This window comes from Trichechus manatus, unplaced genomic scaffold (assembly GCF_000243295.1).
Source record: "Trichechus manatus latirostris isolate Lorelei unplaced genomic scaffold, TriManLat1.0 scaffold00010, whole genome shotgun sequence".
Taxonomy (NCBI): Eukaryota; Metazoa; Chordata; class Mammalia; order Sirenia; family Trichechidae; genus Trichechus; species Trichechus manatus.
Genome location: NW_004443946.1, coordinates 27249006 through 27274124, shown reverse-complemented (window position 1 = coordinate 27274124; position 25119 = coordinate 27249006). Strand labels below are relative to the sequence as shown.

Genomic DNA, 25119 nt, shown 5'->3' with positions numbered 1-25119 from the left:
CACCAAGCCAGATGCTCCCCGCTCACGGGTCACTCAGGGACAACTCCGAATGCCAGGGGTCAGACCGAACGACTCCCTATGATGTACTAGCACAGGGGCACAAAGAGGTGCGAAGCACATTCTCAGCCCCTACGAGCTTCCCTGTGGGAGTCGAGAGAGTGAGAGAAACCCGTTACACTCTGGGTCTGTTTTTCTCATTCAGTTACCAAGTCACCCTCCATACCACTTAGAGGATGAAGAATAACCTGCTTTAAGGAAACCCAGCCTTCAGACTTGTGACCTGGAATGTGAATTAAGGCTATCTAATCACTTTAAGGAGCCCTGGTGGCACAGTGGTTAAGAGTTGGGCTGCTAACCAAAAGGCTGGTAGTTTGAATCCTCCAGCTGCTCCTGGGAAACTCTATGGGGCAGTTCTACTGTGTCCTATAGGGTTACTTTGAGTCGAAATCGACTTGATGGCAGTGACTTTGGTTTTTTGGTTTAATCACTTTAAAGGCCCGCTGTGGTGACTTATTTGTAAATCGTGATGACCCCAGCACTCAAGACTTGGGTTCTAATGAGGAAGTCAGGTTAGGCCTGGCACCTGTGCAATGAACACAGTACCTGCCACAACCTCCACCCCGCCCCAACAAAACCAAAAACTATGACACCCAGCTGCTCAGAAGCCCTGGCACTGTGAAAGCAGTGAGTCCCAACCCTTCCATGTGCTCACTTCAAGCACAGCATGTCTCCCCCACCTGAAATGGCACATAGGTATTTTTAAAGAGTATTACCTTTCATTTTAAGCACCTTTCTGTGGAGTTCAGCAGGGGCATCCCAGAGGGTGAAGTTCCAGGGTTGGAGAGATTAGAGCCTGAGTATAAAGCCTCGGCTTCCTTCTCTGACTCCCTCCTACCAGAGCACCAGGCCGGCTTCGAAGGGCTTCAGGCAGCGGAGTGCGGCATCCTGAATGGCTGTGAGAATGGCCGCTGTGTGCGTGTGCGGGAGGGCTACACCTGCGACTGCTTCGAGGGCTTCCAGCTGGATGCGGCGCACATGGCCTGTGTGGGTAAGTTTCCAGTCAGAGGAGCAGGCTGGCTCTGATGTGGGTGTGGAGAAGGCCAGGCTGGTGCTCTGCTCACGTTGCAGATGTACTGTTGAATTTATGACAGCTGGAAAGTCCACTGCTGCCCCCTAGTGGGGCTGCCCTGCATCAGGCTGGGGGATAGAAAGCTCTCAGGGAAGGTCTAAAGCTGTTTAGAAAGCCCTTTCCATGGAGATTCCTAGACAGAAGGCAGGCAGGGACAAGAGAGCATGGTCACTCTCCAGGGCATGGTGTGAGCTCACTACCTCCTGCTTTGTTTTCCTGAGTTGCTTAGTTTGGGGAAGTGATTTCAGCCACGGCTGCCACCCCTAGGAATTGACTGCAGGGCAAGTGCCAGGATTGGTTCCCAGAGGGGCAGAGGCAGCAGGCCAGAGCCTCCTGGGCTCCCTACAGCTCTTCCCTCCTTCCCTCCCTTCTAGATGTGAATGAGTGTGAGGACTTGAACGGGCCTGCCGCGCTCTGTGCCCATGGCCACTGCGAGAACACAGAGGGCTCCTACCGCTGCCACTGCACCCCAGGTTATGTGGCCAAGGCAGACCCCCCACACTGCGCTGCCAAGGAGTAGCAGTGAGGGGTGTGGGCAGCTACCTGGAAATGGCCCCTAGTCACAGGTGGGGGCTTTGAAAATGCTTTCCTGGCTGGGAAGATACCATGATAACATCAGGCAGGAGGCTCTGGGGCCCAGCCCACAGTCAGCCTTGCCCACTTTTCATCTCTCAGCTTACACTCTGGCTGTGAGCTTCCACCACTGCCTCCATGCCACCATGTCCTTGCTTGGCTCAAACACCACCAAATGCCTTAATGCTTCAGCCTTTGGCCATAAGGACCAGTCCACTACCTGTCCTAGCCTTGCTATGGAATACTTACCAAAGGCTGGCCCTCAGCACCCCTCTCAAGCTGTACAAATAGGCAAGGTCCTTCTGCCTCACACTGCAGACACCCCTTTCCAGCCATGATCCACACATCATCCTGATGATTCCACACCTGGGACAGAGGCTACATCTGCCCTGGGACAGTCCTTCAGAATCTGTGGAGCAAGAAAGGGTTGGGGGGAGTTTGGGGAGTGACCCCAATGCCCCCTCCCAAGAACCATCACTCAGCCAGTTTGGTCTGGGCCCTGCTTTTTGCCACATCTCCATCCTGTAACCAGTACTGTGGCCCCAGGGAGGGGCAGAAGATCCCCTCATCTCAGAGAAGCAAGACTGATAATTAGCTTGCTGAGTGTAAAAGACACAAATGAAAAGGAGCAAGGAGCCCAAGAAAGCAGCAAGAAGGAAATGTGAAAAGTATGGAGAGTCAGTAAGAAAGGAGGAGCCAGGGCTTTATACAAGTCCAAAGAAAATATTCAGTAGCTTTGGGTAAATAACCATTCAAAATCTACCAGGCAATAGCCCCTGTGTACCAGCAGCAAGGGCTGCCACAAGACAGGGTGCCCATCTCCAAAGACCTTTATTAAATATACACGCCCTCTTACAGGAACCAAGTCTCTCTTGTGCTCCCCTTTTGTGAAACCAGTTTGATGTGCTACAAATAAAAAGGTCTATTTTCTAGCTGGTAGAGTACAGTGTGGTCTTGTTCAGGGGAAGCCAGATTTCCAATGTCTTTTCCCTCTACTCAGAAGCCTCTGCCCTCCTCCCCTTCATGGGATGGTTGGCATCCCTCTGAGTTTATAAGGAGAGACCCAGCTCTCACCCAGGCTAGTTGGGGACTGAAAACCATGGTGGAATAAAGATATGCACATTTGGGCTCTTTTGATCTTGTTTTTATTTCATATTAGGCCACATTTGTTTACCATGTTAGCTACATCTAAATATTAGAGATGAGGCTGTGCTTACCCCCTTACCAGCTCTGCTGATGTCCTATGGATTTGGTTCCATGGAAAAAGGTTCTTTACTATCCCAAGACAAAGAAAGCTCTGATGAATGGCAATATAAAATGAAGAAGGCTCTGTGTGGCTGGAGACATGGAGGTAAACCGCTACTCTCTTAACTCAATTTGTACTGTCCTACCTGCTGCTCTGTCAGCCATCACATAATTTATTGAATGCTTACTGTGTGCCAGGCACTGTGCTGAGTGCTGTACATAATTTCATTTATTCACCCAACAATCCTACTTACTATTTTTATTCCCAATTTATGGGTGAGGAAACTGAGACACAGAAAGGTTCAGTGATTTGCTGTAGGTCATTATATTAGTTGAGATGTTTCAGCAGACAGAAATGATTCTTAAACATATGAAAATATTCTGACCTTCATTCATAATAAGAGAAATGCACATTAAAACCACACTGATACTGTTTGTTAATTATCAAATTGGCCAAGATCAAAAAGTCTGATAAGACTCCTAATGGGCAAACATTTGGGAAATACACACTCATAGCTGATGGGCATATACATTGGTACAATCTCTGAAGGGACAATATGGTGATGTCTTTCAAAATTATAAAAGCACTTACTCTTTGATCCAGGAATTACACTTGTAGGAATTTAACCTTCAGATAGTCTCACCAAGTGTAAAAGAAATACGTAAGAGGTTATTCATTACAGTATTGTTTGTAATAGCGAAAGATTGGAAACAATGAACTGCTATAAAACCCAAAAACCAAACCCATTGCCATCAAGTTGATTCCAACTCATGGCGACCATTAGGATAGAGTAGAACTGCCCCATAGGGCTTCCAAGACTGTTATCTTTAAGGAAGCAGACTGCCACATCTTTCTCCCATGGAGCAGCTGGTGGGTTCTAACCAAGGACTTTTTGGTTAGTGGCCAAGCACTTACCCACAGTACCACCAGGGCTCCTATGAATTGCTATGGGGCCCTAAAAAAGCAAAAAAGCTGCTTTAAATGCCTTGATAGGAAGAATACACAAAAGAAATTAAGGGGGAAAAGGAAGGTATATACAGAGTATAGTGTAACATATGCTGCTATTTGTCTAAGTGGAAAGAGAGGTGGATATCTGCTAAACTCATCCTCACCACTCCACCTTACACCCCATATTTCAGAGAACTTCTTACCATTCCTCAGATAAACTCTGCCCTTTATCCCCAGATAAACTGCCCCTTCTTCCAACCTGCCTTCTTGCTCGCTTTCTCAGAAATATTACATGCAGAGACAGAAAGGGCCACATAAACCAGAGACTTCATCAGCCTGAGACCAGAAGAACTAGATGGTGCCCGGCTAACACCAATGACCGCCCTGACAGGGAACAGAACAGAGAGTCCCTGATGGAGCAGGGGAAAGGTGGGTGCAGAAATCAAATTCTAGTAAAAAGACCAGACTTAATGGTCTGAGACTGGAGGAACCCCAGAAAGCATGGCCCCCGGACTCTCTTGTCAACCCAGAACTAAAACAACTCCCAAGGCCAACTCTTCAGACAAAGATTGGACTGCACTGTGGGACATAAAATGATACTCGTGAAGAGCGTGCTTCTTAGCTCAAGTAGATACATGAGACTAAACAGGCAGCTTCTGTCAGGAGGGGAGATGAGAAGGCGGAGAGGGTTATGAGTTGGTTAAATAGATGCGGGAAATCGGGTGGAAAGGAGGAGTGTGCTGTTACAGTATAGGGAGAGCAACTGGGGTTACATAACTGTGTATGTATAAATTTTTGTATGAGATACTGACTTGAATTGTAAACTTTCACTTAAACTACAACAATAAAAAAAGAAAAATATTACATGCATATATGTACTTTTTTAATTAAACACAAGTAACAGCATCCTATGCATGTTGTTGTGCACTTTGCTTTGTCACTTAATATACACTTGCACATAAAGAGCTGCCTTATTTTATAGCTGTACAATATCCCATGAAATGGATAAACCAAAATTTAATCAGTCCCCTATTGATAGATATTTCAATTGTTTCCCATCTTTTGCTACTACAAATAATGCTGTAATGAATATTCTTGCACATAAGTTATTTCACATTGTATCTGTGGGATTCTATCTGGGATAAATTCTTAGAAACAATGGTAGTTTGTGGGAAGGGTGAGTGGGGGGATGAGGACAGAATTGGGAGACTTTTCATTGTATCCCGTTGTGTATCTTTTTGAATTCTGTACCGTATGTATTACAAACTTAAAAAAATAAAATATTTTTAAATACAATTGCTGGCCACAGACTGATTAAATGCTCCCTCTTTTTATATACTAGTCTAGATTTAACAACTAAGGCCAGGTGATAACTTATTTCAAAATTCCTTAAAGCAAACTTCCTTTAAACAGCACTGTAGTATTTCTGAGGAGTCTCTGGATGCGCAAATGGTTAAGCACTCAACTACTAACCAAAGGGTTGGCATGGTATTTTGGTAGAGAAAGAAGGGCAAACAGGGATTTTAAAAGAGCGATGATAAACAGCAATACTAGATACCTTCAAAAGTAGAGTTTTCGAATGCAGAACAGACTTTCAAATTCCCATGGGATCCAGACTTTCTGGAGCCATGGAGGCTGGATGAACCCCCGAAACTATTGTCCTGAGATAATCTTTAAACCCTAAACCAAAAATATCCCCTGAAGTCTTCTTAAAACCAAACAATAATCTAGCTTAACTAGCAAAGAATATCTGCCTTGAGCATACGCTCTTTTAAGCTCTAACTATTCAGAATCAAATTGACAACAGCAACTTGAAAGAATAGATAGAAAACTTAGGTGGCAGTGAGTTTATGTTAATGGGGAACAACTTAGTAAAGGAGGATGAGAATGGTTGCACAACTCAAAAAATGTAATCAACGTCACTGAATTGTACATGTACAAACTGTTGGATTGGTGTATATTTTCTTGTGTATATTCTCAAAAATAAGTTATTAAAAAAAAGAGAGAGGAATTTCCTGCCTTTAAGGCAAACATGTAAAACCATGATATTTCAGGCAACAGCATTAGGTCCTGCCCAATGCCAGCTGTATAACATCAGCTTGGGGCCAGAGTTCCAGGGAGGGCTATAGCAACCAGAAGGATCAGCTACCATCAATGCTGTCCGCTCCCTTGTACCAGGATGCTCCTGCCAAATGTCAGCCCTCTACTCTGATGCTTTATAACGAAAGAGCAAAAGAATAGGGCTCAATTCCTAGAAGCGACAAAAAAGAATATCTTCCTGGACACCTAATTTAGTAGTCCTTCCTTCTGGACCTGTTTTCTCCTAATCCTTTGTAATCAGTCAACATTCCTACATGGAAAAAACTAAGAGTGGATGGGACATAAATAGTTCATATGCCACTTACCACTATCATCACATAACTAAAGAACGTGATTTGACAGTAAGATCTGGACATTGACCAAGAGGTCCTCTATTTGAGCCCCCAACAACATAAAGCTGATTCACAACATAAAGCAGATTCAAGGCTCCCTTGCCTTTGGTCCTTGCACTACGGCATCACTAAAGCAAAGGTGGGAGGGACATGCTGCCCCAGCCAGACAATGGCTTGCATATCAAGTTAATTAAAGCCAATTCTGCAACAAATAAGGCTTTGAAAAGCTCCCCTTGAAAGTAAGATGGAGACAAAAGATCTTCCAATTGCTACTGGGAAAGTATAAAGTTTTCCTAAATGAATCTGCATAGTGAACGTCTGTGAAAATATCTGCTGGAAGAGGACATCTGGTCAGAAAGAGCCTGCAAAAGATGCTAAGCCCACTTTACCATGCTTACTGTTTATTCCAAGCAAACTGTCCTGTGTCCCCTTGGTGTCATCATTCTCCCATACCCTGTCCTTAAAATATCTACACCCCTCCCCCAAAATGGAGACTTCTTACCACTACAGGTTTCCCCATGAAGCTTTCTCAGTGTGATGAAATAAGGCAATTTCTCTCAAATCCACCTCACCTAAACACAAAATTCCAATTCTCCCACTAACAATAAGAACCTACGTACAGGCTTCTGCCTTCTGAGGGACCCTGTTTCTGCCTAGAAGACCACTACAATTTAGTGGATTATTTAACAACTAAAGCTACTCTGCTTGTGCTCAGTAGGAGTTATAAAATCACCAAATCAATAAATAATCCACAAAAATATTATGAAAGACTAGGTCCTAACGTTTAAAATGCAGCAAAATCCCTTCTTAAGGAGGATGAAAGGACTTAGGTAGTCTGAGCTGAAAATCTTATGTGAAGTCCAGGTATTGGCAGCAACTCTCAGTATCTGAGTAACTTTACACACAGATGCTTTCATGGTACGCTGCTCTCTGCCTCGTCCCAGCACTCAGGTTTCTCAGTATCCCTTTCTTTCCTCTAACCACGAGGTTTTTCTCTAAATCATAGTCTTATTGAAAATGTTTAAGTATCTGAGCTTCTGCCTCAGATATGTTGTCTCTAAACTCTTTATTTCCACTTTTTTTTTAATGGTAAATTCTCGTACTGAATGACTAATTCCAATCCAGTCCAGAAATGCAAATTTTAGGCTCCTGAGCAAAAGACGGATTTAACCATTGATTTTTCCAGAATCAACTTTGTTGCAGTTTGCCCAACATTAGCTGTAATAAATCATTTTTTGTTGTTATGAATTTTTTTGTTTTTTTAGTTGTCCAGACTGTTCTGGCTCTCCCAGAAGTCATACAGGGATCATGATTATTTTAAGCTCTGTAGCCTGTTTAAGTACCATACCCAAATAAATACTTTAAAATTGGAATCTGTAATTTAAAAAGCTTTTCTTCAGTGACCTGGAAGTAGGTTGCCAGGTTTAGTAATGAATAGTAATTTGTTAGTTTAAGTATGTCACAAATACTGCATAAGACATACTCGTACTAAAAATTATTTGTCGTTTATCTAAAATTCAAATTTAAAACTGGGCATCCTATATTTTATCTGGCAGACCTACCTAATAAAAGGTCCCAAAGTGTCTGTTGGAGCCCTGGCGGCAAAGTGGTTAAGAGCTACGGCTCCTAACCAAAAAGTTGGCTGTTCGAATCCACCTGGCACTCCCTGGAAACCCTATGGGGCAGCTCTACTCTGTCCTATAGGGTTGCTATGAGTCGGAATCGACTCGATGGCAATGGGTGTCTATTATCTATATTAGCAAAGGGACCACTTCCTGCTTATGCATGAGACCAGAGACATTTTACACCATAATTCGGTGAAGCAACATATTCTGAAAAGATTCAGTTACTAAATGATCACAGAATCTAGAAATGTCCATATGCGTATGGAATATGGAGGCTATTTTTCAAATGATTCAGGTATCAGTGGGAGTTTGGTCCAAGCTGTGTGGGTAATGGGTTCTTGTTTTGAGTCTAGCAGATCCATGAGTATGATTCCCTACCAATGGGAAGTGGAGAGCTGGTTGCATAAAAAATAAATCAAGTAGCATATTCACAAAGCTTGAGATGAAAAGGAGAATATTTCATTTGCCTTTTTCATTCTCTCTGGCCTAGTAACAAGTATTCAAGCTATCCAATCTGTGACCTTGATTCATAACACAAGTAAATGGGGACTTTCATTTAAAATGTAGCTTTTATATATAGCTGGCCACATATGTACAAGCAGCTCTAAAGACCAGAGCAGTAAGTCCAAATTTTGGAGCCTTGGAGGCTCTATAGATTATACTGGGTTTCAACCAGTGATTAAATCTGAGGTAACAGCATCTGGAGGCACGGCCTTAGAATTGGGGCAGGGGTGATTACGTCAAGAGTAAGCTTCACATTCTGAAAATAAGAGTAGCAAAACACAACACTCCTGGGTCAAAGGAAGTAAAATTGAGAGGGGAGCATGATTAGATGGAAACCTAATCTCAAGTTCCTCAAATTGGTAGAAATGGTGGTAGTGTCTGGGTCACTCATTATCACATTAAAGTTTGACAGAGAAGGATGACCCACAGGAGCAGCCTTGCTGTGCTTGAGGATTGTTCAACACTTGAAATGAGCTTCGGATAAGTTCTTGGCTGAAGTCCACCTGGGCCCCTTTCACAAAGGCCAAGCTATCAGAGTCAACCACCACTCTTGCCCCACCCTGTTCAAATACCCTGGAAAGAGAGGAAGAAGGCATTAATTAATATCACAAACATCCAAATCATGACATCCTCTGACCTCCCAGGAGCACATCCTATTCTCTCAAGTACACAGAGAGCATTCCTTATCACCTCTAACAGGTGTTGATTTTCTTTCAGGCAAAAAAGTGTCAATGAAATGCGTACAGGAAAATATTTAAGGAATTAGGCCTGGGGTCTAGTCCAGCCGGACTCTCTACCAACTCCCTATGGACCCGGGCACGTCAATTTTTCTCCTGTAACTGTCATTTTTAGGTCAAGACAACAAATGTTCACTGCATCCTCACTGTGTGAGGTTGATGTTAACAATGCTTAGAAAATCTTTGAAATTTGGAATACAACTGCATATTATACTGGAGAGACACTTTTCTCTCTCCCGAACAGCCTCTGATGTCGCACCCCTCCCTCCTTCTTGCCTGTCATCAGGGTTGATAACTGTATCCAGTGAAAATTTGTATTGGAATCCGGAGCATCCACCTCCTTCCACCTGCAGTCTGAGGAACTCTGACCCTTCGGTGATTTCCAGAAGCCTCTGAAATGCAGAAGGGGGAATTAAGAACTCCGAGAGACAGGGAAGAGAAGTGTGAGCGAAGAGGAGGTACCGGCGCTCGCCCGGACACAGACGCCGCACGTGCGGCCTCCTACCTGGACGCAATTGTCGGTGAGGTGGATCTGCCCTTCGTCGGCCTGGGGGCTAGAGGACGACGCTTTCCGAAGCACCTGAGACCTGGGGAAGGCCGCAGGGAGCCTGCCACGCAAGGGAGGAGGATGAACCAGGGGGATGAAGGAGCGCCTGACCCCGGCCAGGACAAACTCACGCCAGCCTCCCTCCCCTCCACAGCCCCTCCCACGGGCCTTAGTTTCCCACTTGTCCTGGAGGCGCAGAACTTAACACTCCCTTCCTAGGAGGCTTTTAAGATTGGTACCTGCCCCTCGGCCAGGCGGTAACCGCTCTCAGTGCAGCGGCCGCTAGGGACAGCCCCCAAGCGGCCGCCATCTTCCCCCACAAGCTCCGCCCCCCCCGGAGCCCCTATCCCTCCTCAGCCTGGGCCTCGGGAGGCGGGGAGAATGGCCTGGGGGGGCGGGACAGCACGGAGACCCCTCCTCCGAGCGGACCTATTGGGTAATGGGGAAAGAGTAGGGTCTTGATTGGCTAAAACTGCTCCAGATCCCGGAAGCAAGGAGTATCGTCAAAGCCCGGACGGAGGGCTGATTGAGGGGAGGAGCAGGGCGGAGGTGGATCCTAGCCCCGCCAGCCGCCGAGCGGAGAAAATAGGCGGAAATGGGCGGGCAACGGAGCCGCACGGCCAGGGGGCGGGCTGGGCGCGGGCTGGGGGCGGGCCCCGGCGGTGGTTGAATGTGAACGGTCGGCTGACTGGACCCCTCACTGGCCCCGCCCCGGCAGGTTTATCTTATGACCTTGGTGGACAGTTCTTCCTTCCTCGCTCTTGAACGTTTTTTGGCTGCGATGCGGATCCAGGCCGCAGCGTTCCTGCTGCTGGCGCTCAGCGCCGCTTCCCTAGCCGAGCCAGTGTTCTTCAAGGATTGCGGTGAGTCGCGGGCCGGTCCGATGTGCCGGCGCCCACTACGGGATCCCGCGCCGAAGCCGCGCGCTGGGACCCCGGGCTGGGCTGGGCAGGTCCCGCGGGCGGCCAGGCTCAGCCTCGGACCGCGCGTGCAGTGGACTGGGGGTGCTAGGGTTGGCGGAGAGGGGGCCGGCCTCGATTAAACGCGACCGCTCCAAACTTTGTCTCTTTCCTTGAAACGCGTATTTTGGGATTCCTGAACAATACTAGAAGGAGCCCTGGTGGCGCAGTGGTTAAGCGCGGGGCTAACCTAAAGGTCTGCGGTTGGAACCTGACCGCCGCTCTGCGTGAGAAAGATGTGGCAGTCTGCTTTGGTAAAGATTTACAGCATTGGAAACACTATGGGGCATTTCTACTCAGTTCTGTAGAGTCGCTATGAGTCGGAATTGACTCGACGGCGGTGGGTTTGGAACACTTGTAGAGGTGGACGTTTTGCTGAAGTTTTTCTAAAGTTCATAGGGCAGACAACGGAGGGTCTAGAACGGAAGGCGTGGAGGTGGGGCGTGGGGGGCAGAACTTCTTCATTTTATTTGTGCTTTGTGTCTTGGATAACCTCCTCCCAGTCTGTTTGCTGACAAGTCAAGAGTCTGTTCCCCTTTTCTTGATTTATTCCGAGCCTCCTTTGGGCCATGGAATTTTGTTATTCAGAATTAGCTGGTTTTTCCTCCTGTAAGACTCACCGTGTTCCTAATCCCGTCTCGTGACACACAACCCCCTCTCGCCGCTGTGGTTAGAAGCTTTGTTGGAAAATACATCAAGGGATAGAAATAATGAGTTCATTCAGTCAAATCTGCAGAATTTATTGTTCTAGCAGAACTTTTCTAAGTTCCAGAAGCACTTTTGTAAGTTCTAAAATTAGAACTGTTCTAATAATCATTGTAAAATTTTTGAGCTGGAAGGAAACTTGGAGATCCTATAAGCAATCATTATATTCCAGAATCACACAGCAGAATGGAGCCAGAATAAGTTTGCTCATTTATATCCAGGGCCTAACTAATAGCTACTGCTCAATAAAATTTGTTCAAAAAGTGAATGAGAGAATAGTCTTTCCCCTATGTCGTCAAAATCCATGTTGAGGCAAAAGCAATGTTGGGGGCTAGGGGATAGACTCCATTAAGGAATAAAGAATGCTGGCCTGCCAGCATTTAACAAATGGTGTTCCACTGAATTAGCAGACAGGCACTTGAAATATCCTATTATTGTCTCAGTTTACTGCCTTTCCTAACAGTAAACTTAGTGGCCAACGTTTGGATGAAAACGCTGTATTAATCTCTACAAAATCTGGTTTACAGATGAGGAAACTTGGGCACATAGAGTAACTTGCCCAAAGTCTCACAGCTAGTAAGAGGTAGAAAACTGGTGGGTGTTTAGAACCACTTTGAGTTTCAGTGGTAACATTAAAAGAACAAAGAAACAACTAAGGGAAATAAATCCAAAAATTGTTCTACTCTGTTGGAAAAAAGCAGATGTACATCTATGGGAGGATTTCCTGGGTGGTGCAGAGGGTTAACACACGGGCCTGCTAACCAAAAGGTTGGCAGTTTGAGTCTATCCAGAGGCACCTTGGAAGAAAGGCCTGGTGATCTACTTCTGAAAAATCAGCCCTTGAAAACCCTATGGAGCACAGTTCTACTCTGACACACATGGGGTCGCCATGAGTTGGAATTGACTCCAAGACAACTGGTTTGGTTACATCAATGGGGAGAACTTCTTAAGGGAAGAAGGGTTTCAGTTACAGATTTTCCATTTACATTTCAATTGGGAAATACAATGTAAAAACTTCTGGATGAACATCAAAAGGGTTTGAGTCCGCTCTACACTCCTCCTCCCCTGGGGTGGGATTTCCTCAAGTGAGAGATGGGGCCAAGCAAACTTGAGGTTTGTAATGTTTGCAGGTTGAGGCTGAGGAATTTGTTCTATTGACATTAGAAGTCCAAGCACCTCTTGCAGCAAGAAACTAGATGAAGGAGCTATACCCAAAAACTGGTTGCCATTGAGCTGATGCCAACTCATAGAAGGAGCTATAATAACTACCTTTTGCTCAGGTCCTACTAGATCATGTGACCTAGCCTTGAAAGCAGTAGAAGCTGGACATTGAAAGCCTTGACATAAGCACTGATTTTTCAATACGTTGTTGACTTTTTTTTCTCTATCCATAGAAGATGGAATAGAGTGGAAGCAAGTGCTTCTCAAACTGCTTCGGGTGCTTAGAGAGGAAAATCCTTGTATGTACAGTTTGAGAACTTTGTCATGATAGAGAAGCAAGCTGAAGGATAAGGGACTGCAAGGTATTATTTACAGACCTAGCTGGAGCAGTGTTGGTCAATATGATGTCGATTCCTACTCATGGCAACCCCATTTGTATCGGAGTAGAACTGCATTCCATAGGGTTTTCAATGGCTGATTTTTCAGAAGTAGATCTATAAGAACCCTTGGAAGAAGTACAGCCAGAATAGTCCTTAGAAGCGAGGATAGTGAGACTTCGTCTTGCTTGCGTTGGACACGTCATCAGAAGGGACCAGTCTCTGGAGAAGTATATCATGGTTGGCAAAGTAGAGGGTCAGTGAAAAAGAGGAAGGCCCTCAACAAGATGGGTTAACACAGTGGCTGCAACGATGGCCTTAAGCACAACGATTGTGAGGATAGCGCAGGACCGGGCAGTGTTTTGTTCCATTGTACATAGGGTTGCTATGAGTCGGAACTGACTTGATGGCACCTAACAACAACAACTATATGTATATGCATGTCTTAGTTCTTGTCATGGATTGAATTGTGTCCCCCAAAAATATGTGTCAATTTGGCTGGGCCATGATTTCTAGTACTGCGGGATCGTCCACCATTTTGTCATCCCATGTGATTTTCCTATGTGTTGTAAATCCTGCCTCTATGATGTTAATGAGGCAGTTATGTTAATGAGGCAGGACTCAATCTAAGTGTTGGGTTTTGTCTTAAATCAATCTTTTTGAGATATAGAAGAGACAATCAAGCAGAGAGACATGGGAACCTCATATCATCAAGAAAGCAACACCGGGAGCAGAGCACATCCTTTGGACCCAAGGTTCTTGTGCAGAGAACCTCCTAGACGAAGGGAAGATTGATGACAAGGACCTTCCTTTAGAGCCAACAGAGAGAAAGCTTTCCCCTGGAGCTGGCACCCTGAATTTGGACTTCTAGCCTATTAGACTGAGAGAACAAATTTGTTTTTGTTAAAGCCATCCACTTGTGGTATTTCTGTTATAGCAGCACTAGATAACTAAGACAGAATAGAACTGCCCCATAGGGTTTCCAATGAGCAGCTGGTGGATTAGAACTGCTGACTTTTTGGTTAGCAGCCAAGCTCTTAACCACTTAGCCACCAGGGCTCCATTAACATCATAGAGGTTAGGATTTACAACTCATAGGATAATCACATCAGATCACAGAATGGTAGACAGCCACATAATACTGGCAACCATGGCCTAGCCAAACTGATACGCATTTTTGGGGACACAGTTCAATCCATAACAATATGCTTTACTGGTTTTGCTTCTCTAGAGAACCCAGCCTAAGACACTGAAGATAGCAGTATTCTTCTTTAACACAACTGGTACTTCTGCCATCTCAGCTGTGTGTATTGGCTGTATTTGACGTTGAGTTTAATTAAGGCCCTTAGCTTATATGGGAGCTATAAAGACCTTGACCTCTGTCCTCCTCTTTATCCTTTCAATAGTTCATCCCTTTGATTATTGGAAAAATCAAGCTCCTAATAACTTGGTCAGGATTTAAGGTACTGCCTGTTATTTTTCCAGCCAAAATATTTCATCACTCCTAAGTGGGTCTCTTAGATTTCTTCCCTAAAAGAACGTGACTAAATAACTGAAGAGAACTCAGAAGTACATGGGAGATAGTGCAGTTCCCAGTTCTTCTTTTAAGGGTCATTCCCAGTTCAAATGCTGTATAGAGTCATTTCAATGTTAAAATGGCAGTTTCTCTTAAATTACTTAGTCCACCACTCAGAAGTGAGTAGGCTTCTTGAATCAGCCTAATTTCAAAAGCTAAAGCAGGAAGGGGGAAAATGCAGAACACAATTTCTAATTCTTATGGAATCCAGACTTTCTGGAATCATGGCAGCTAAATAAATTCCTGAAACTATTGCCCTGAAGTAATGTTTAAACCTTAAACTAAAAATATCCCCTGAGGTCTTAAAAGCATATGGGTGGCCATCTGAGATAGGCCACTGGGCTCACACAGTCTGGAGCAAGGGAAAGTGAAGAAAACCAAAGACACAAGAGAAAGATTAGTCCAAAGGACTAATGGACCACAACTACCACAGCCTCCATCAGACTGAGTCCAGCACAGCTAGATGGTGCCCATCTACCACCACCGACTGCTCTGACAGGGATCACAATTGAGGGTCCTGGACAGGGCTGGAGAAAAATGTAGAACAAAATTCTGACTCATTAAAAAAAGAAAAAAAGACCAGACTTACTGGTCTGACAGAGACTAGAGAAACCCTGAGAGTATCGCCCCCGAACACCTTTTAGCTCAGTAGTGAAGTCACTCCTGAGGTTCACCCTTCAGCCAAAGATTAGACAGGCCCATAAAACAAAATGACACTAAATGGACACATCAGCCCAGGGGCAAGGATGAGAAGGCAGGAGGGGACAGGAAAGCTGGTTATGGGGAACCTAAGGTCAAGAAGGGGGGGAGAGTGTTGACATGTCGTGGGGCTGGCAACCAGTGTCAAAAAACAGTATGTATATTGTTTAATGAGAAGCTAGTTTGCTCTGTAAACCTTCATCTGAAGTACAATAAAGTGAATATATATATATTTCCCCTGAGGTCTTCTTAAAACCAAACGACAGTTTAGCTTAACTAGTAAAGAATGTCTGCCTTGAGTGTATACTCTTTTAAGATTTATCTACATGAGATCAGATTGACAACAGCAGGGTAGGAACTTCAGGGGGCAGTTGTTGTTGTTGTTAGGTGCCATTGAGTCAGTTCCGACTCATAGTGACCCTGTGCACCACAGAACGAAACACTGCCCGGTCCTGCACCATCCTCACAATCACTGTTACGCTTGAGCCCATTGTTGCAGCCACTGTGTCAGTCCGTCTCAATGAGGGTCTTCCTCTTTTTCTCTGACCCTGTACTTTACTAAGCATGATGTCCTTCTCCAGGGACTGATCTCTCCTGACAACATGTCCAAAGTATGTAAGACATAGTCTCGCCATCCTTGCTTCTAAGGAGCATTCTGGTTGTACTTCTTCCAAGATACAGGGGGCAGTAAGTTTATGTTAATGAGGGAGGAACAACTCAGAAAAGGAAGGTGAGAATGGTTGCACAACTCGAAGAATGTAATCAATGTCACTGAATTGTACCTGTAGGAACTGTTGAACTGGTGTATTTTTGCTGTGTATATTCTCAACAACAAAAAATATATAAAATAAATTATATATTTTTTAAAAAAGGATATTCTGATACTTTTTATTTTTACCTCATACCTCTAATAAAACCCATTGCCGTCGAGTTGATTCCAACTGCTAGTGACCCTATAGGACAGAGTAGAACTGCCCCATAGAGTTTCCAAGGCTGTAATCTTTACAGAAGCAGACTGCCACATCTTTCTCCTATGGAGTGGCTGGTAGGTTCAAACCGCCGACCTTTTGTTTAGCAGCCGAGTGCTTTTACCACTGTACCACCCGGGCTCCATACTTTTAATAGTACTGCTTATTTCTCTAGGAAGCCAGGTTGGGGTTAAAGAATGAAGAGATTTCCAGAAGATAAATTATTGGGCAAAGGATTTGCCAGGAGATTCGGGGAAGGTTTGTAAAATCTGATCGAATGTATCTCTTCATCACCAAAAATCACAAAAGATATGAGCATTGAATCTCTAGGATAGAAAGAGAATAGTGGTAAGGGCCAAGGAGGTGTGCTGAATCAAGATACCTAAAAAGGCTTTGATTGAGTTAAGAGGATCAGGATCTTCACCCAGAGTCCTCAAGTAGTTCTCAGTCAGGAATTTCTTTGGGGTCTCCTACCGTTTGTCACTATGGCTACTTATTTAAAGCTTCATTTCAGGTTCCAGTGAACTCTGTCCAAGAGCTTCAAAGTCAGACAAACCTACTGAGTCTTGGTTCTGCCCTTTATAGGTAGTGTGAGCTTGGACAAGTCACAACAATCTTTCTGCTTCTCTGTTTTCTTATCTCTGAAACAAGGCTGGTAAAGCCCATTGTTGTGAGGTACGTCATAGTTCATTCTCTTCTTCAGATTCATTTGGCCATCATTAAGGTGCCTCAGCTTTCCCATGTCTATGCTACCCAAGGTACAATTTCCACAGGATCTAAAACAAATGACTTTCTCAGGAACTAGAGACTCCTGGATCTAGGGACTCCAAACGGATTGCATCTGTTGTGATAATCTGGCCGACTTACCAACATACATTAACAGACATCTTAAGTCAGCATGTGCTCTTGTAGAACTTGAGGTAGAAAGATGACTTAACTCATCTTTCTGACTTAACCTCCTTGGAGTTTCAGGTTCCAGGTTTTCCTTCTAGCTATTTTTTGTATAAAATATGGTTTTCCCTTAGTGGAGAACTTTCAGCAAATGTTGAGTGCTTATCTCTTTGCTAGAAAATGAACGGGAAAGCAGGAATATTTTAATTAAAAGGAAGTTTGAGGCAAACATTTAGGTTTCAATTTGAACTGTGACCCCCTTACCATTAAGAATGGAAGACAAGAAAGGGGAAAAAATGCAGAACAGAATTTCAGATTTTCATGGACTCTAAACTTTCTGGAACCGTGGAGGGTGGATGAATGCCTGAAACTATTGCCCTGAGTTACTCTTTAAACCTTGAAACCAAAAATATCCCCTGAAGTCCTCTTAAAAACCAAACGATAGTTTAGCTGAACTAGTAAAAAAGGTCTTGCCTTGAGCATTATGCTTTTTTTTTTTTCTTAATTTTTTTTTATTCTACTTTAGGTGAAGGTTTATAGAACAATAGTTTCTCGTTAAACAGTACACATACAGTTTTATGACACTGGTTAACAACCTTACCACATGTTAACACTCTCCTTTCTCAGCCTTGGGTTCCCTATTACCAGCTTTCCGGTCCCCTCGTGCCTTCTAGTCCTTGTCCCTGGGTTGTTGTCCCCTACTAGTTTTGTTTTATGGGCCTGTCTCATCTGTGGCTAAACAGTAAACCTCAGGAGTGACTTCATTTCTGAGCTAAAAGAGTGTCCGGGGGCTGTACTGTCAGGGTTTCTCCAGTCTCTGTCAGGTCAGTAAGTCTGGTCTTTTTTTGTGAGTTAGAATTTTGTTCTACATTTTTCCCCAGCTCTGTCCAGGACCCTCTGTTGTGATCCCTGTCAGAGCAGTCGGTGGTAGCCAGGCACCATCTAGTTGTGCTGGACTCAGTCTGGTGGAGGGAACATTATGCTTTTTTAAGAACTATCTATGTGGGATCGAGTTGACAACAACAACTTGAAAGATTCAGTAGGAACCTTAAGGGACAGTGAGTTTATGTTAATGAGGGAGGAACAGCTCAGAAAAGGAGGGTGAGAATGGTTGCACAACTCAAAGAATGTAGTCAGTGTCACTAAATTGTACGTGTGGAAACTTTAATTGGTGTATGTTTTGCTGTGTATGTTCTCAACAACAATAACAAAATAAAATTTAGAAGGAAAAAAAAAAAAGAATGGAAGACAAGAACCTAGGAAAATTTGGAGTTCCTGTGGTTGTAGCTTAAGTTCAATCATAATCTTTTGTGGGTATGGTCTCTGGATATTATTTAGCTTAAGAGATACTAACTTTCTCATGGTCAAGAAACCAACTAGCTCCTTTTTCATCTGATTTATAGGATATGATTTTAGTAGTAAGATGAGTCAAGATTCTGACTTTCAACTGAGCATTGTCTTGAAGATTTGATTCCAGGAAAGCAGTCAGAGGAGAATGAGTTCACTCTATTTGGGAGAACAGAGCACCTTCCCGTTAGGTAGGGGGCAGCTTAGGTGGTTTATTTTTCTTCCTATTCCAATTCATTCTTCTTCTTTTGCAGGGTCTGTGGTCGGAGTTATAAAGGAAGTGAATGTGAGCCCATGCCCCACCCAGCCATGCCAGCTGCTCAAAGGACAGTCTTATAGTGTCAATGTCACCTTCACCAGCAGTGAGTAAAACGACTCTTACCCTCAAATTCATTCTGAGGCACAACATAAATCTCAAGTATAGGAATGAGCATGGGAATGTAATGAAGGGAATTTGCAGTCCAGAGTTCTGTGACCTCCCTTCCAACTCATGCAAAGCTAGGATTCACTACTGCCTTAGACATCCTTCTCATACCGGGTTCCTATATGCCTGTATTCCACAGTCCATGGCTGCCAGACTCCCGTTAAGCCAACAGGGAGATTTCCATGTGTTCACAGGTTAGAGACAAGGGCTCGGCTTTTCTCTGTCTTGTCTTGGTAATACTGCACAGCAGGCTTTTATGGGAATATCGACTCTGCAGAGTATTAGTACAGACCCCAATTCTTTAGAGTTTGAAACGCCTCTAAAATGTTATTTCAAGCAGTATACCTTTCAGCTATTGCGCCTATGACCTGCCTAAAAATGAAGGTGCATTTAATACTTAACAGTCTCTGTAAGGTTTAGGAAATACAATGGGAACCCAAGAAACAATCAAGAAATCGGAGCTTTCTCTTGTGAGTGGCTGTCTCAGATGCTCCACTGGTCCCACCCCATCTGGAACAAGGGAGAATGAAGAAAACCAAAGACAGAAGGGAAAGATTAGTCCAAAGGACTAATGGACTACGACTACCACAGCCTTCACCAGACTGAGTCCAGCACAGCTAGATGGTGCCCTGCTACCACCACTGACTGCTCTGACAGTCTTACTGGTGTGACAGAGACTGGAGAAACCCCGAGAGTATGGCACCTGGACACACTTTTAGCTCAGTAATGAAGTCACCCATGATTCACCCTTCAGCCAAAGATTAGACAGGCCCATAAAACAAAATGAGACTAAATGGACACAGCAGCGTAGCAGCAAGGACGAGAAGGCAGGAGGAGACAAGAAAGCTGGTAATAGGGAACCCAAGGTCAAGAAGGGGAGAATGTTGACATGTCATGGGGTTGACAACCCATGCCACAAAACAGTATGTGTACTCATTGTTTAGTGAGAAGCTAGTTTGTTCAGTAAACCTTCATCTAAAGTACTGTTAAAAAAAAAAAATCTGAGCTTTCTTCTTCAACTTGAAGAAATATTGTTGGAACTTGTTGCTTTCTTGTACCACATTCATCACTTTTAGACTCCCAAAAATCTAGACAAATGCAGAATGTTTATTTCTGGACAGTCCATCTGCCTTGACTCCTCCTCCTATTTTCTATCCTATGGAACTAGACTAAACAGTCTGATAAGAAACCTAAAAGTTCCTGTCTTCTCTTGTTTTTAAGCCTAAAGACAGCTTCAAGAACTAGCTCCCTATTTTCCCTTTGAACTATAACCTGGCCCCTCTGTTGTTCCAAACCCAAAAAATAAAATTGCCTTCTAAAAAAAAAGCCATCCCCAAACCAGAGAGAAAGAAAGAAACAGAACCGATACTCTCTGAATCTCCAGAATACGCTAACAGCTTCTAACGCTGGTTGCTCTAATTTTATAGTACCTTTATCCCTCTTGCCAAAGATCTCCGCCTGTCTTGTGATATGCCAGGTGGAGGTTCATAAGAAATGTGCTGCCTCTTTCTAATCTTCCCCAATTTCTAAAGGTTTTACTTGTTTCACCATTGTTACAGCCCATGGCATTTCTATGGGAACTCCTTATTCCATGCTCTTTCTATATTGCTATCCATTGAATTCTTAATCTCTAATGAAATCCTCTGGGCAGACATGGGGGACAGGGTATTTGAGAATTCAGAAACCAATCATCTAAAACTCTTTAAGACACACAATACACTCTGACAGAAACTGATTAAAATTTTCTGCCAAAGATTGGTTACCTTGTTGGATAAGGTTATTTATCCAGGTATCTCTGATTCTCCTGAAAAACTATGAAAGGCAGTGAAGAGCCAACTGGGGTTAGAGCAACAAAAACAACTCCTGTGTATTGCTGCTTTTTTTTTTTTCTTCCCAATAATTCATTAATATTTCATGTTTTAGAGTGAATGCTTGGCCTGTGCTTGGTACTAAGCATAACTACAAAGAGAAATAGACCCTGGGAATCAAGAGTGCAGGCTTTATGGTGTGCTTTTATAGCAGTGCCATATCTTGAGAATACATCCAAATTTTTTATTTAGAGTTTGGAAATAGGCTGTTTCCTTTACAATCTGATCCTGTTTTTCTTCCCCCCATCTGTAGATACTTTTTCCAGAAATAGCACAGCCTCGGTGCATGGCATTGTGATGGGCCTCCCAGTTCCCTTTCCCATTCCTGAGCCTGATGGTTGTAAGAGTGGAATCGACTGCCCCATCCAAAAAGACAAGACCTATTACTATGTGAATAAACTACCAGTGAAGCATGAATACCCCTCTGTAAGTGACATTGTTGTTGACCCTGGAGGCCTGTGACTGGATTGAAAATCCAAGCGGAGGGGTCAAGAAGCAAAGATTGGGATAAGGGGTCCCAGGGTTCCTCATCTGTATGATGAGGAGGCGGAAGCCTGAGGAAAAGTAGATAGGTTTGATTGTTAGGAATCATGTAGTAGGGAAGCTGTTTTTTGTTGTGTCCTTTTGTTCTTTGACTATGGCCTAATGGTTAGCCTAGGCCTAGGGATGCCATTTTTACATGTAACATTTCATTTGATTCCTGTGGCCACCCTATGTAGAGGTAATATTATTTCTGTTTTGCAGATGAAGAAATTTGAACTTCAGAAGTTATGCAATATGGACAGAATCTGTTCCACTAGTAAATAGTACAGCCTAGACTTAGAGCTGAGTCTTGTGACTCCAAAGTCTGTGTACAATGTTAAAAGATGTTAACTAGATACAAAATAGTTCAAGATCCAAGTTGTCTTAGCATAGTAATAAAAAAATAAATAAAAATCTAGTGTCTCCATTAATCTCTTAACAAAAGAGCAATAGTTTGTTAGCTCCATAGTAAAGAGGTAGCTTTTTCCACTCTTTTTTCTCCCACTTCCACCTCAGACCTGCTCTGGTAGACCTACTTCTTTTTCTACCAGGCTCTTGTGAGATTAGATCCTGCCTGAGTGAGCTTTGTATTAAAGGTATAAAGCTTGATAAGAATGGAAGAAGTAAAGAGATTACTTTTTTCCATGGGAAAAAAAATGGCTGTATTTCTTGAAAGGAAGTCAAGTGAACCTAGGAGCAATCTGACCATTTATTTTCTAGAAAAAGCAAGTAATTAAAGGACTTTCTGAAGAGACTCTGATATAGAGTCTGTGCCTAAGAGATGCTGGAGACCCTAAAGGTCAGGGACAGGTTTGTAGATTAATTTGCAGAGTATCCATCTAATCATGGGAATTTCTGAACCTCAGTTAAGCATGCAGGGTGTCAGTCAGGATATGACTAGTTATTTTTTAAGTAAATTACGTTTAATTTGAAAAAACAGCTCAAACTCCGTTAGTTTAAGCACTAAGTGAAACAATAATTAATGTGTACTAACTAGTCTTGAAAAACTTACAAAACAAGTTTCAAGAAGCATTGTCCCTCAAATGTTGTGTTGTGAAGAAGCATTTGAGTATAAAAGAGAAGTAATAACTAATGACAAGCAAGCTAATGTCCACATAAGAAAGGACCGACCATAGGTTGGTGAATTATTAAGAATTAGAGGAGACAGCCATAATAGGGGTGTAACAAGTCAAGGCAGACGTCTATAAAGAGATAAATTATTAGAAAATAGTTTAAGGAAATTAATTGAATTTATATTGCTACAAAGAATTGTTCTCACTGAAATTATTCACATCGCTATAAATGCCTTTGGACCATCCTTTGTGCTTTGACATTTCCATTTCCAACTAATAAGAAAGTTTCTTTTTATCTAAGAATCTAGCCTTTTTACTCTCTGGTCTTCATGGTTAGAGTTGGAAAAAGCTGGATCACATTGCCATATACATGAGAAATTGAATGTAAAATTATTTTTCATGTAAGGCTTCACTTATCTATCATTGATCTGAAAGAGAAAAGAATGCTTTAGAAATTGTATTTGGTAAGGTCATTAGGTTAGTCTGAGGTGCTGCTAATGCCAAATCATAGACATAACTTGGTTCATTCTTCTAATTTTTAAGGACACAGGTTCTGCCCACATCCTAAGTAACCTTCATTATGTCATGACTTAAAAAAGAAAAATATGAGGAATTAGGCAGTTTGTTACAATCTACCCAGGATTGTAAACCAATTATGGATTGAGGTCAGGTCCTAGTTTCATTTTTCCCAATTTCTTTTCTCTTTCTCCAGATAAAACTGGTGGTGGAGTGGGAACTTCTGGATGACAAAGGACAGCGTCTCTTCTGCTGGAAAATCCCATTAGAGATCATATCCTAGAGATATTTGATGCCAATATGTCTGTCTGGGGGTGAGAGGGCACAGGTAGGGGGAGGGGACAAAGGAGAGGAAAAATCAAGTCTGAAACTAAATCAGTGCCATAAGATGAAAGGAAATTTCCAAACTGCTGTCTTATACCCCTCAGCCTCCAAAAGCAATCTAAGACCCTGTTTCCTGAAAGCTCAAAACTGTTTCCTTATGACACCTTTTGTAAAAGGGTTGAAGGAAAGAAGAGAGGTAAGACTGTGGGACTAAGGGATTGGTTAATTGTCTCCAGTGTTCTTTGCAGTAGTAATTGGGAGGGTGCAACCAGACAGGACTTGAGGAGATTGCTTAGGGATATCAGATAACTTGCTCTAGGGTTGTTGGCCCTCACATTGGAGGACAGGTCCAAGCCACATCTATCCAGCTGGGATATTACAGCTACAAATTCTTCATCTTCAAGTGCCTCACTGAGTTCAGTGCATCTGGCCAAGTCAGCACCTCCAGCTCCATTGCTTCAACAGCCATGACTTGCTCTCTAATGGTGTCCAGTGTTTCATTGGAGGGGAGGTTCTACGACAGAAATTCAGCTCTGGATGGCTGGTTCTCTGTGATTGTCTCATGTTTCTTTTTCTTAGATTTTTTTTTAATATAGCACTTGGTTAATAGATTCTTGATTTAAGAACATTAACTTGTGGCCTCTTTATACACCTAGAAATATACCTTTGAATAAAAACTTGTCAGTCCTGTCTTCCGCCTTTGGGCTATAGTTGCCTGCTTCTTTCAGTCAGAGTATGTCCCTAGGTCCGTGGAAGGTGGACACCCAGTTCTAGGCAGAAGCTCTTAACAGCACTCAGGCATGGTCCTGTAGTGCACTGACTTTCAGAAACTGCCTTTTCTCCCCTTTTTGCCCAGTTAGACCTTACTTACCTACTTTATACAAAGTGACCTCCTTGTTTTGCTTTATTTTACACAAACTTGTGACTTATATTTGTGTTGTTGGAGCCACCAATCATGCTTGAAAGAAGCAATGAAAGCAAACATCATCTAGTTGAGTAATAACATCCTTCTTCTGAAGGATTGAGGAAACTGAATTTCAAGGATAGAAGTAGGGGCTAGGGGTTGCATGTTGGGAGACACAGTGATCTTTTGGAACCCTCTGCCATGATGAGGAAAACCTAAACGCTTAAAGATGAAATGTGAAGTTAGATGCCATAGGGCCAATGGAAAAATGAAATACTGTAACAGGTAGTAACTAAATTACCAAACCTTGGGGTTTCCTCCTCTTTTGAAGTACAAGGAAGTCTTAGTTACCTAGTGCTGCTATAACAGAAATACCACAAGTAGATGGCTTTAACAAAGAGAAATTTATTTATTCACAGTCTAGTAGGCTAGAAGTCCAAATTCAGGGCGTCAGCTCCAGGGGCAGTCTTTCTCTGTCGGATCTGGAGGAAGGTCCTTGTCACCAGTCTTCCCCTGGACTAGGAGCTTGTCTGCATAGGGACCCTGGGTCCAAAGTGCTCCCGGCACTGCTTTCTTGGTGGTATGAGATCCCCATGTCTCTCTGCCCGCTTCTCTCTTTTGTACCTCAAAAGAGATTGGCTTAAGACACTGTCTAATCTTGTAGATGTATAACTGCCACTAATCCATCTTATTACATCATAGTGATAGGATTTACAATACATAGGGAAATCATATCGTATGACAAAATGGTAGACAGTCATACGATACTGGGAATCATGACCTAGCCAAGTTGACAGGTATTTTGGGGGGATACAATTCAATCCATGACAAAGTATAACTGGAGTAAATACTTTGCTGTGAGCTTTGAATCAATCAACTGTTAGCTGTCAGGGATTAGAACCCTATTCACAAATGAGTAATGTGAACTTTGGAAGGTTATCTGTCTTTATGTTGGGGAAGAAGAAAGGAACTAGTTTCTTAGTTGAGCTCATACAGAGTATGAGTGAAGCAAATAATTTGTTTGGTTTAGTTATTCCCAATCATCGTACTAAAAAAAACAAGAA

The 25119-nt window shown here is 43.2% G+C and overlaps 3 protein-coding genes across 4 annotated transcripts in view; 2 read left to right on the top strand and 1 right to left on the bottom strand.

The window, feature by feature from the left end:
• The window catches only part of LTBP2 (latent transforming growth factor beta binding protein 2), a 121211-nt gene extending 119562 nt beyond the window's left edge, over positions 1 to 1649 (top strand). The window contains exons 37-38 of the mRNA XM_004371040.1: positions 899 to 1048; positions 1504 to 1649. Of these exons, the coding sequence (XP_004371097.1) occupies positions 899 to 1048; positions 1504 to 1649 (296 nt within the window). The remainder of the gene's footprint in view (positions 1 to 898; positions 1049 to 1503) is intronic.
• A 6859-nt stretch (positions 1650 to 8508) lies between these two features.
• ISCA2 (iron-sulfur cluster assembly 2) lies at positions 8509 to 10069 on the bottom strand. The gene is made up of 4 exons (XM_004371039.2): positions 9981 to 10069; positions 9700 to 9802; positions 9471 to 9586; positions 8509 to 9030 (listed from the first exon to the last, which is right to left on the bottom strand). Exons 1-4 carry the CDS (start codon positions 10049 to 10051, stop codon positions 8856 to 8858), a joined length of 465 nt encoding a protein of 154 aa, XP_004371096.1. The 5' UTR covers positions 10052 to 10069; the 3' UTR covers positions 8509 to 8855.
• Positions 10070 to 10448: 379 nt separating this feature from the next.
• NPC2 (NPC intracellular cholesterol transporter 2) lies at positions 10449 to 24471 on the top strand. 2 transcript variants are annotated; one of them, XM_004371038.2, is made up of 4 exons: positions 10449 to 10604; positions 18679 to 18786; positions 20970 to 21142; positions 23024 to 24470. In XM_004371038.2, exons 1-4 carry the CDS (start codon positions 10469 to 10471, stop codon positions 23108 to 23110), a joined length of 504 nt encoding a protein of 167 aa, XP_004371095.2. In that variant the 5' UTR covers positions 10449 to 10468; the 3' UTR covers positions 23111 to 24470. The 2 variants fall into 2 exon arrangements, with proteins under 2 accessions (XP_004371095.2, XP_023582154.1); XM_023726386.1 differs by lacking the exon at positions 10449 to 10604 and adding an exon at positions 16227 to 16444 and having other exon boundaries at positions 23024 to 24471.
• Positions 24472 to 25119: the final 648 nt, after the last annotated feature.

What these genes read in the sequence shown, in the direction of transcription:
- ISCA2 (XM_004371039.2), bottom strand. Translation starts at nt 10,051, where the DNA reads ATGGCGGCCGCTTGGGGGCTGTCCCTAGCGGCCGCTGCACTGAGAGCG. An exon ending in ACCGCCTGGCCGAGGGGCAG is followed by an intron (nt 9,803 to 9,980) that starts GTACCAATCTTA and finishes CTTGCGTGGCAG; the next exon opens with GCTCCCTGCGGCCTTCCCCA. An exon ending in TCACCGACAATTGCGTCCAG is followed by an intron (nt 9,587 to 9,699) that starts GTAGGAGGCCGC and finishes TCTGCATTTCAG; the next exon opens with AGGCTTCTGGAAATCACCGA.
- NPC2 (XM_004371038.2), top strand. Translation starts at nt 10,469, where the DNA reads ATGACCTTGGTGGACAGTTCTTCCTTCCTCGCTCTTGAACGTTTTTTG. An exon ending in AGTGTTCTTCAAGGATTGCG is followed by an intron (nt 10,605 to 18,678) that starts GTGAGTCGCGGG and finishes CTTCTTTTGCAG; the next exon opens with GGTCTGTGGTCGGAGTTATA. An exon ending in CAATGTCACCTTCACCAGCA is followed by an intron (nt 18,787 to 20,969) that starts GTGAGTAAAACG and finishes CCCCATCTGTAG; the next exon opens with ATACTTTTTCCAGAAATAGC.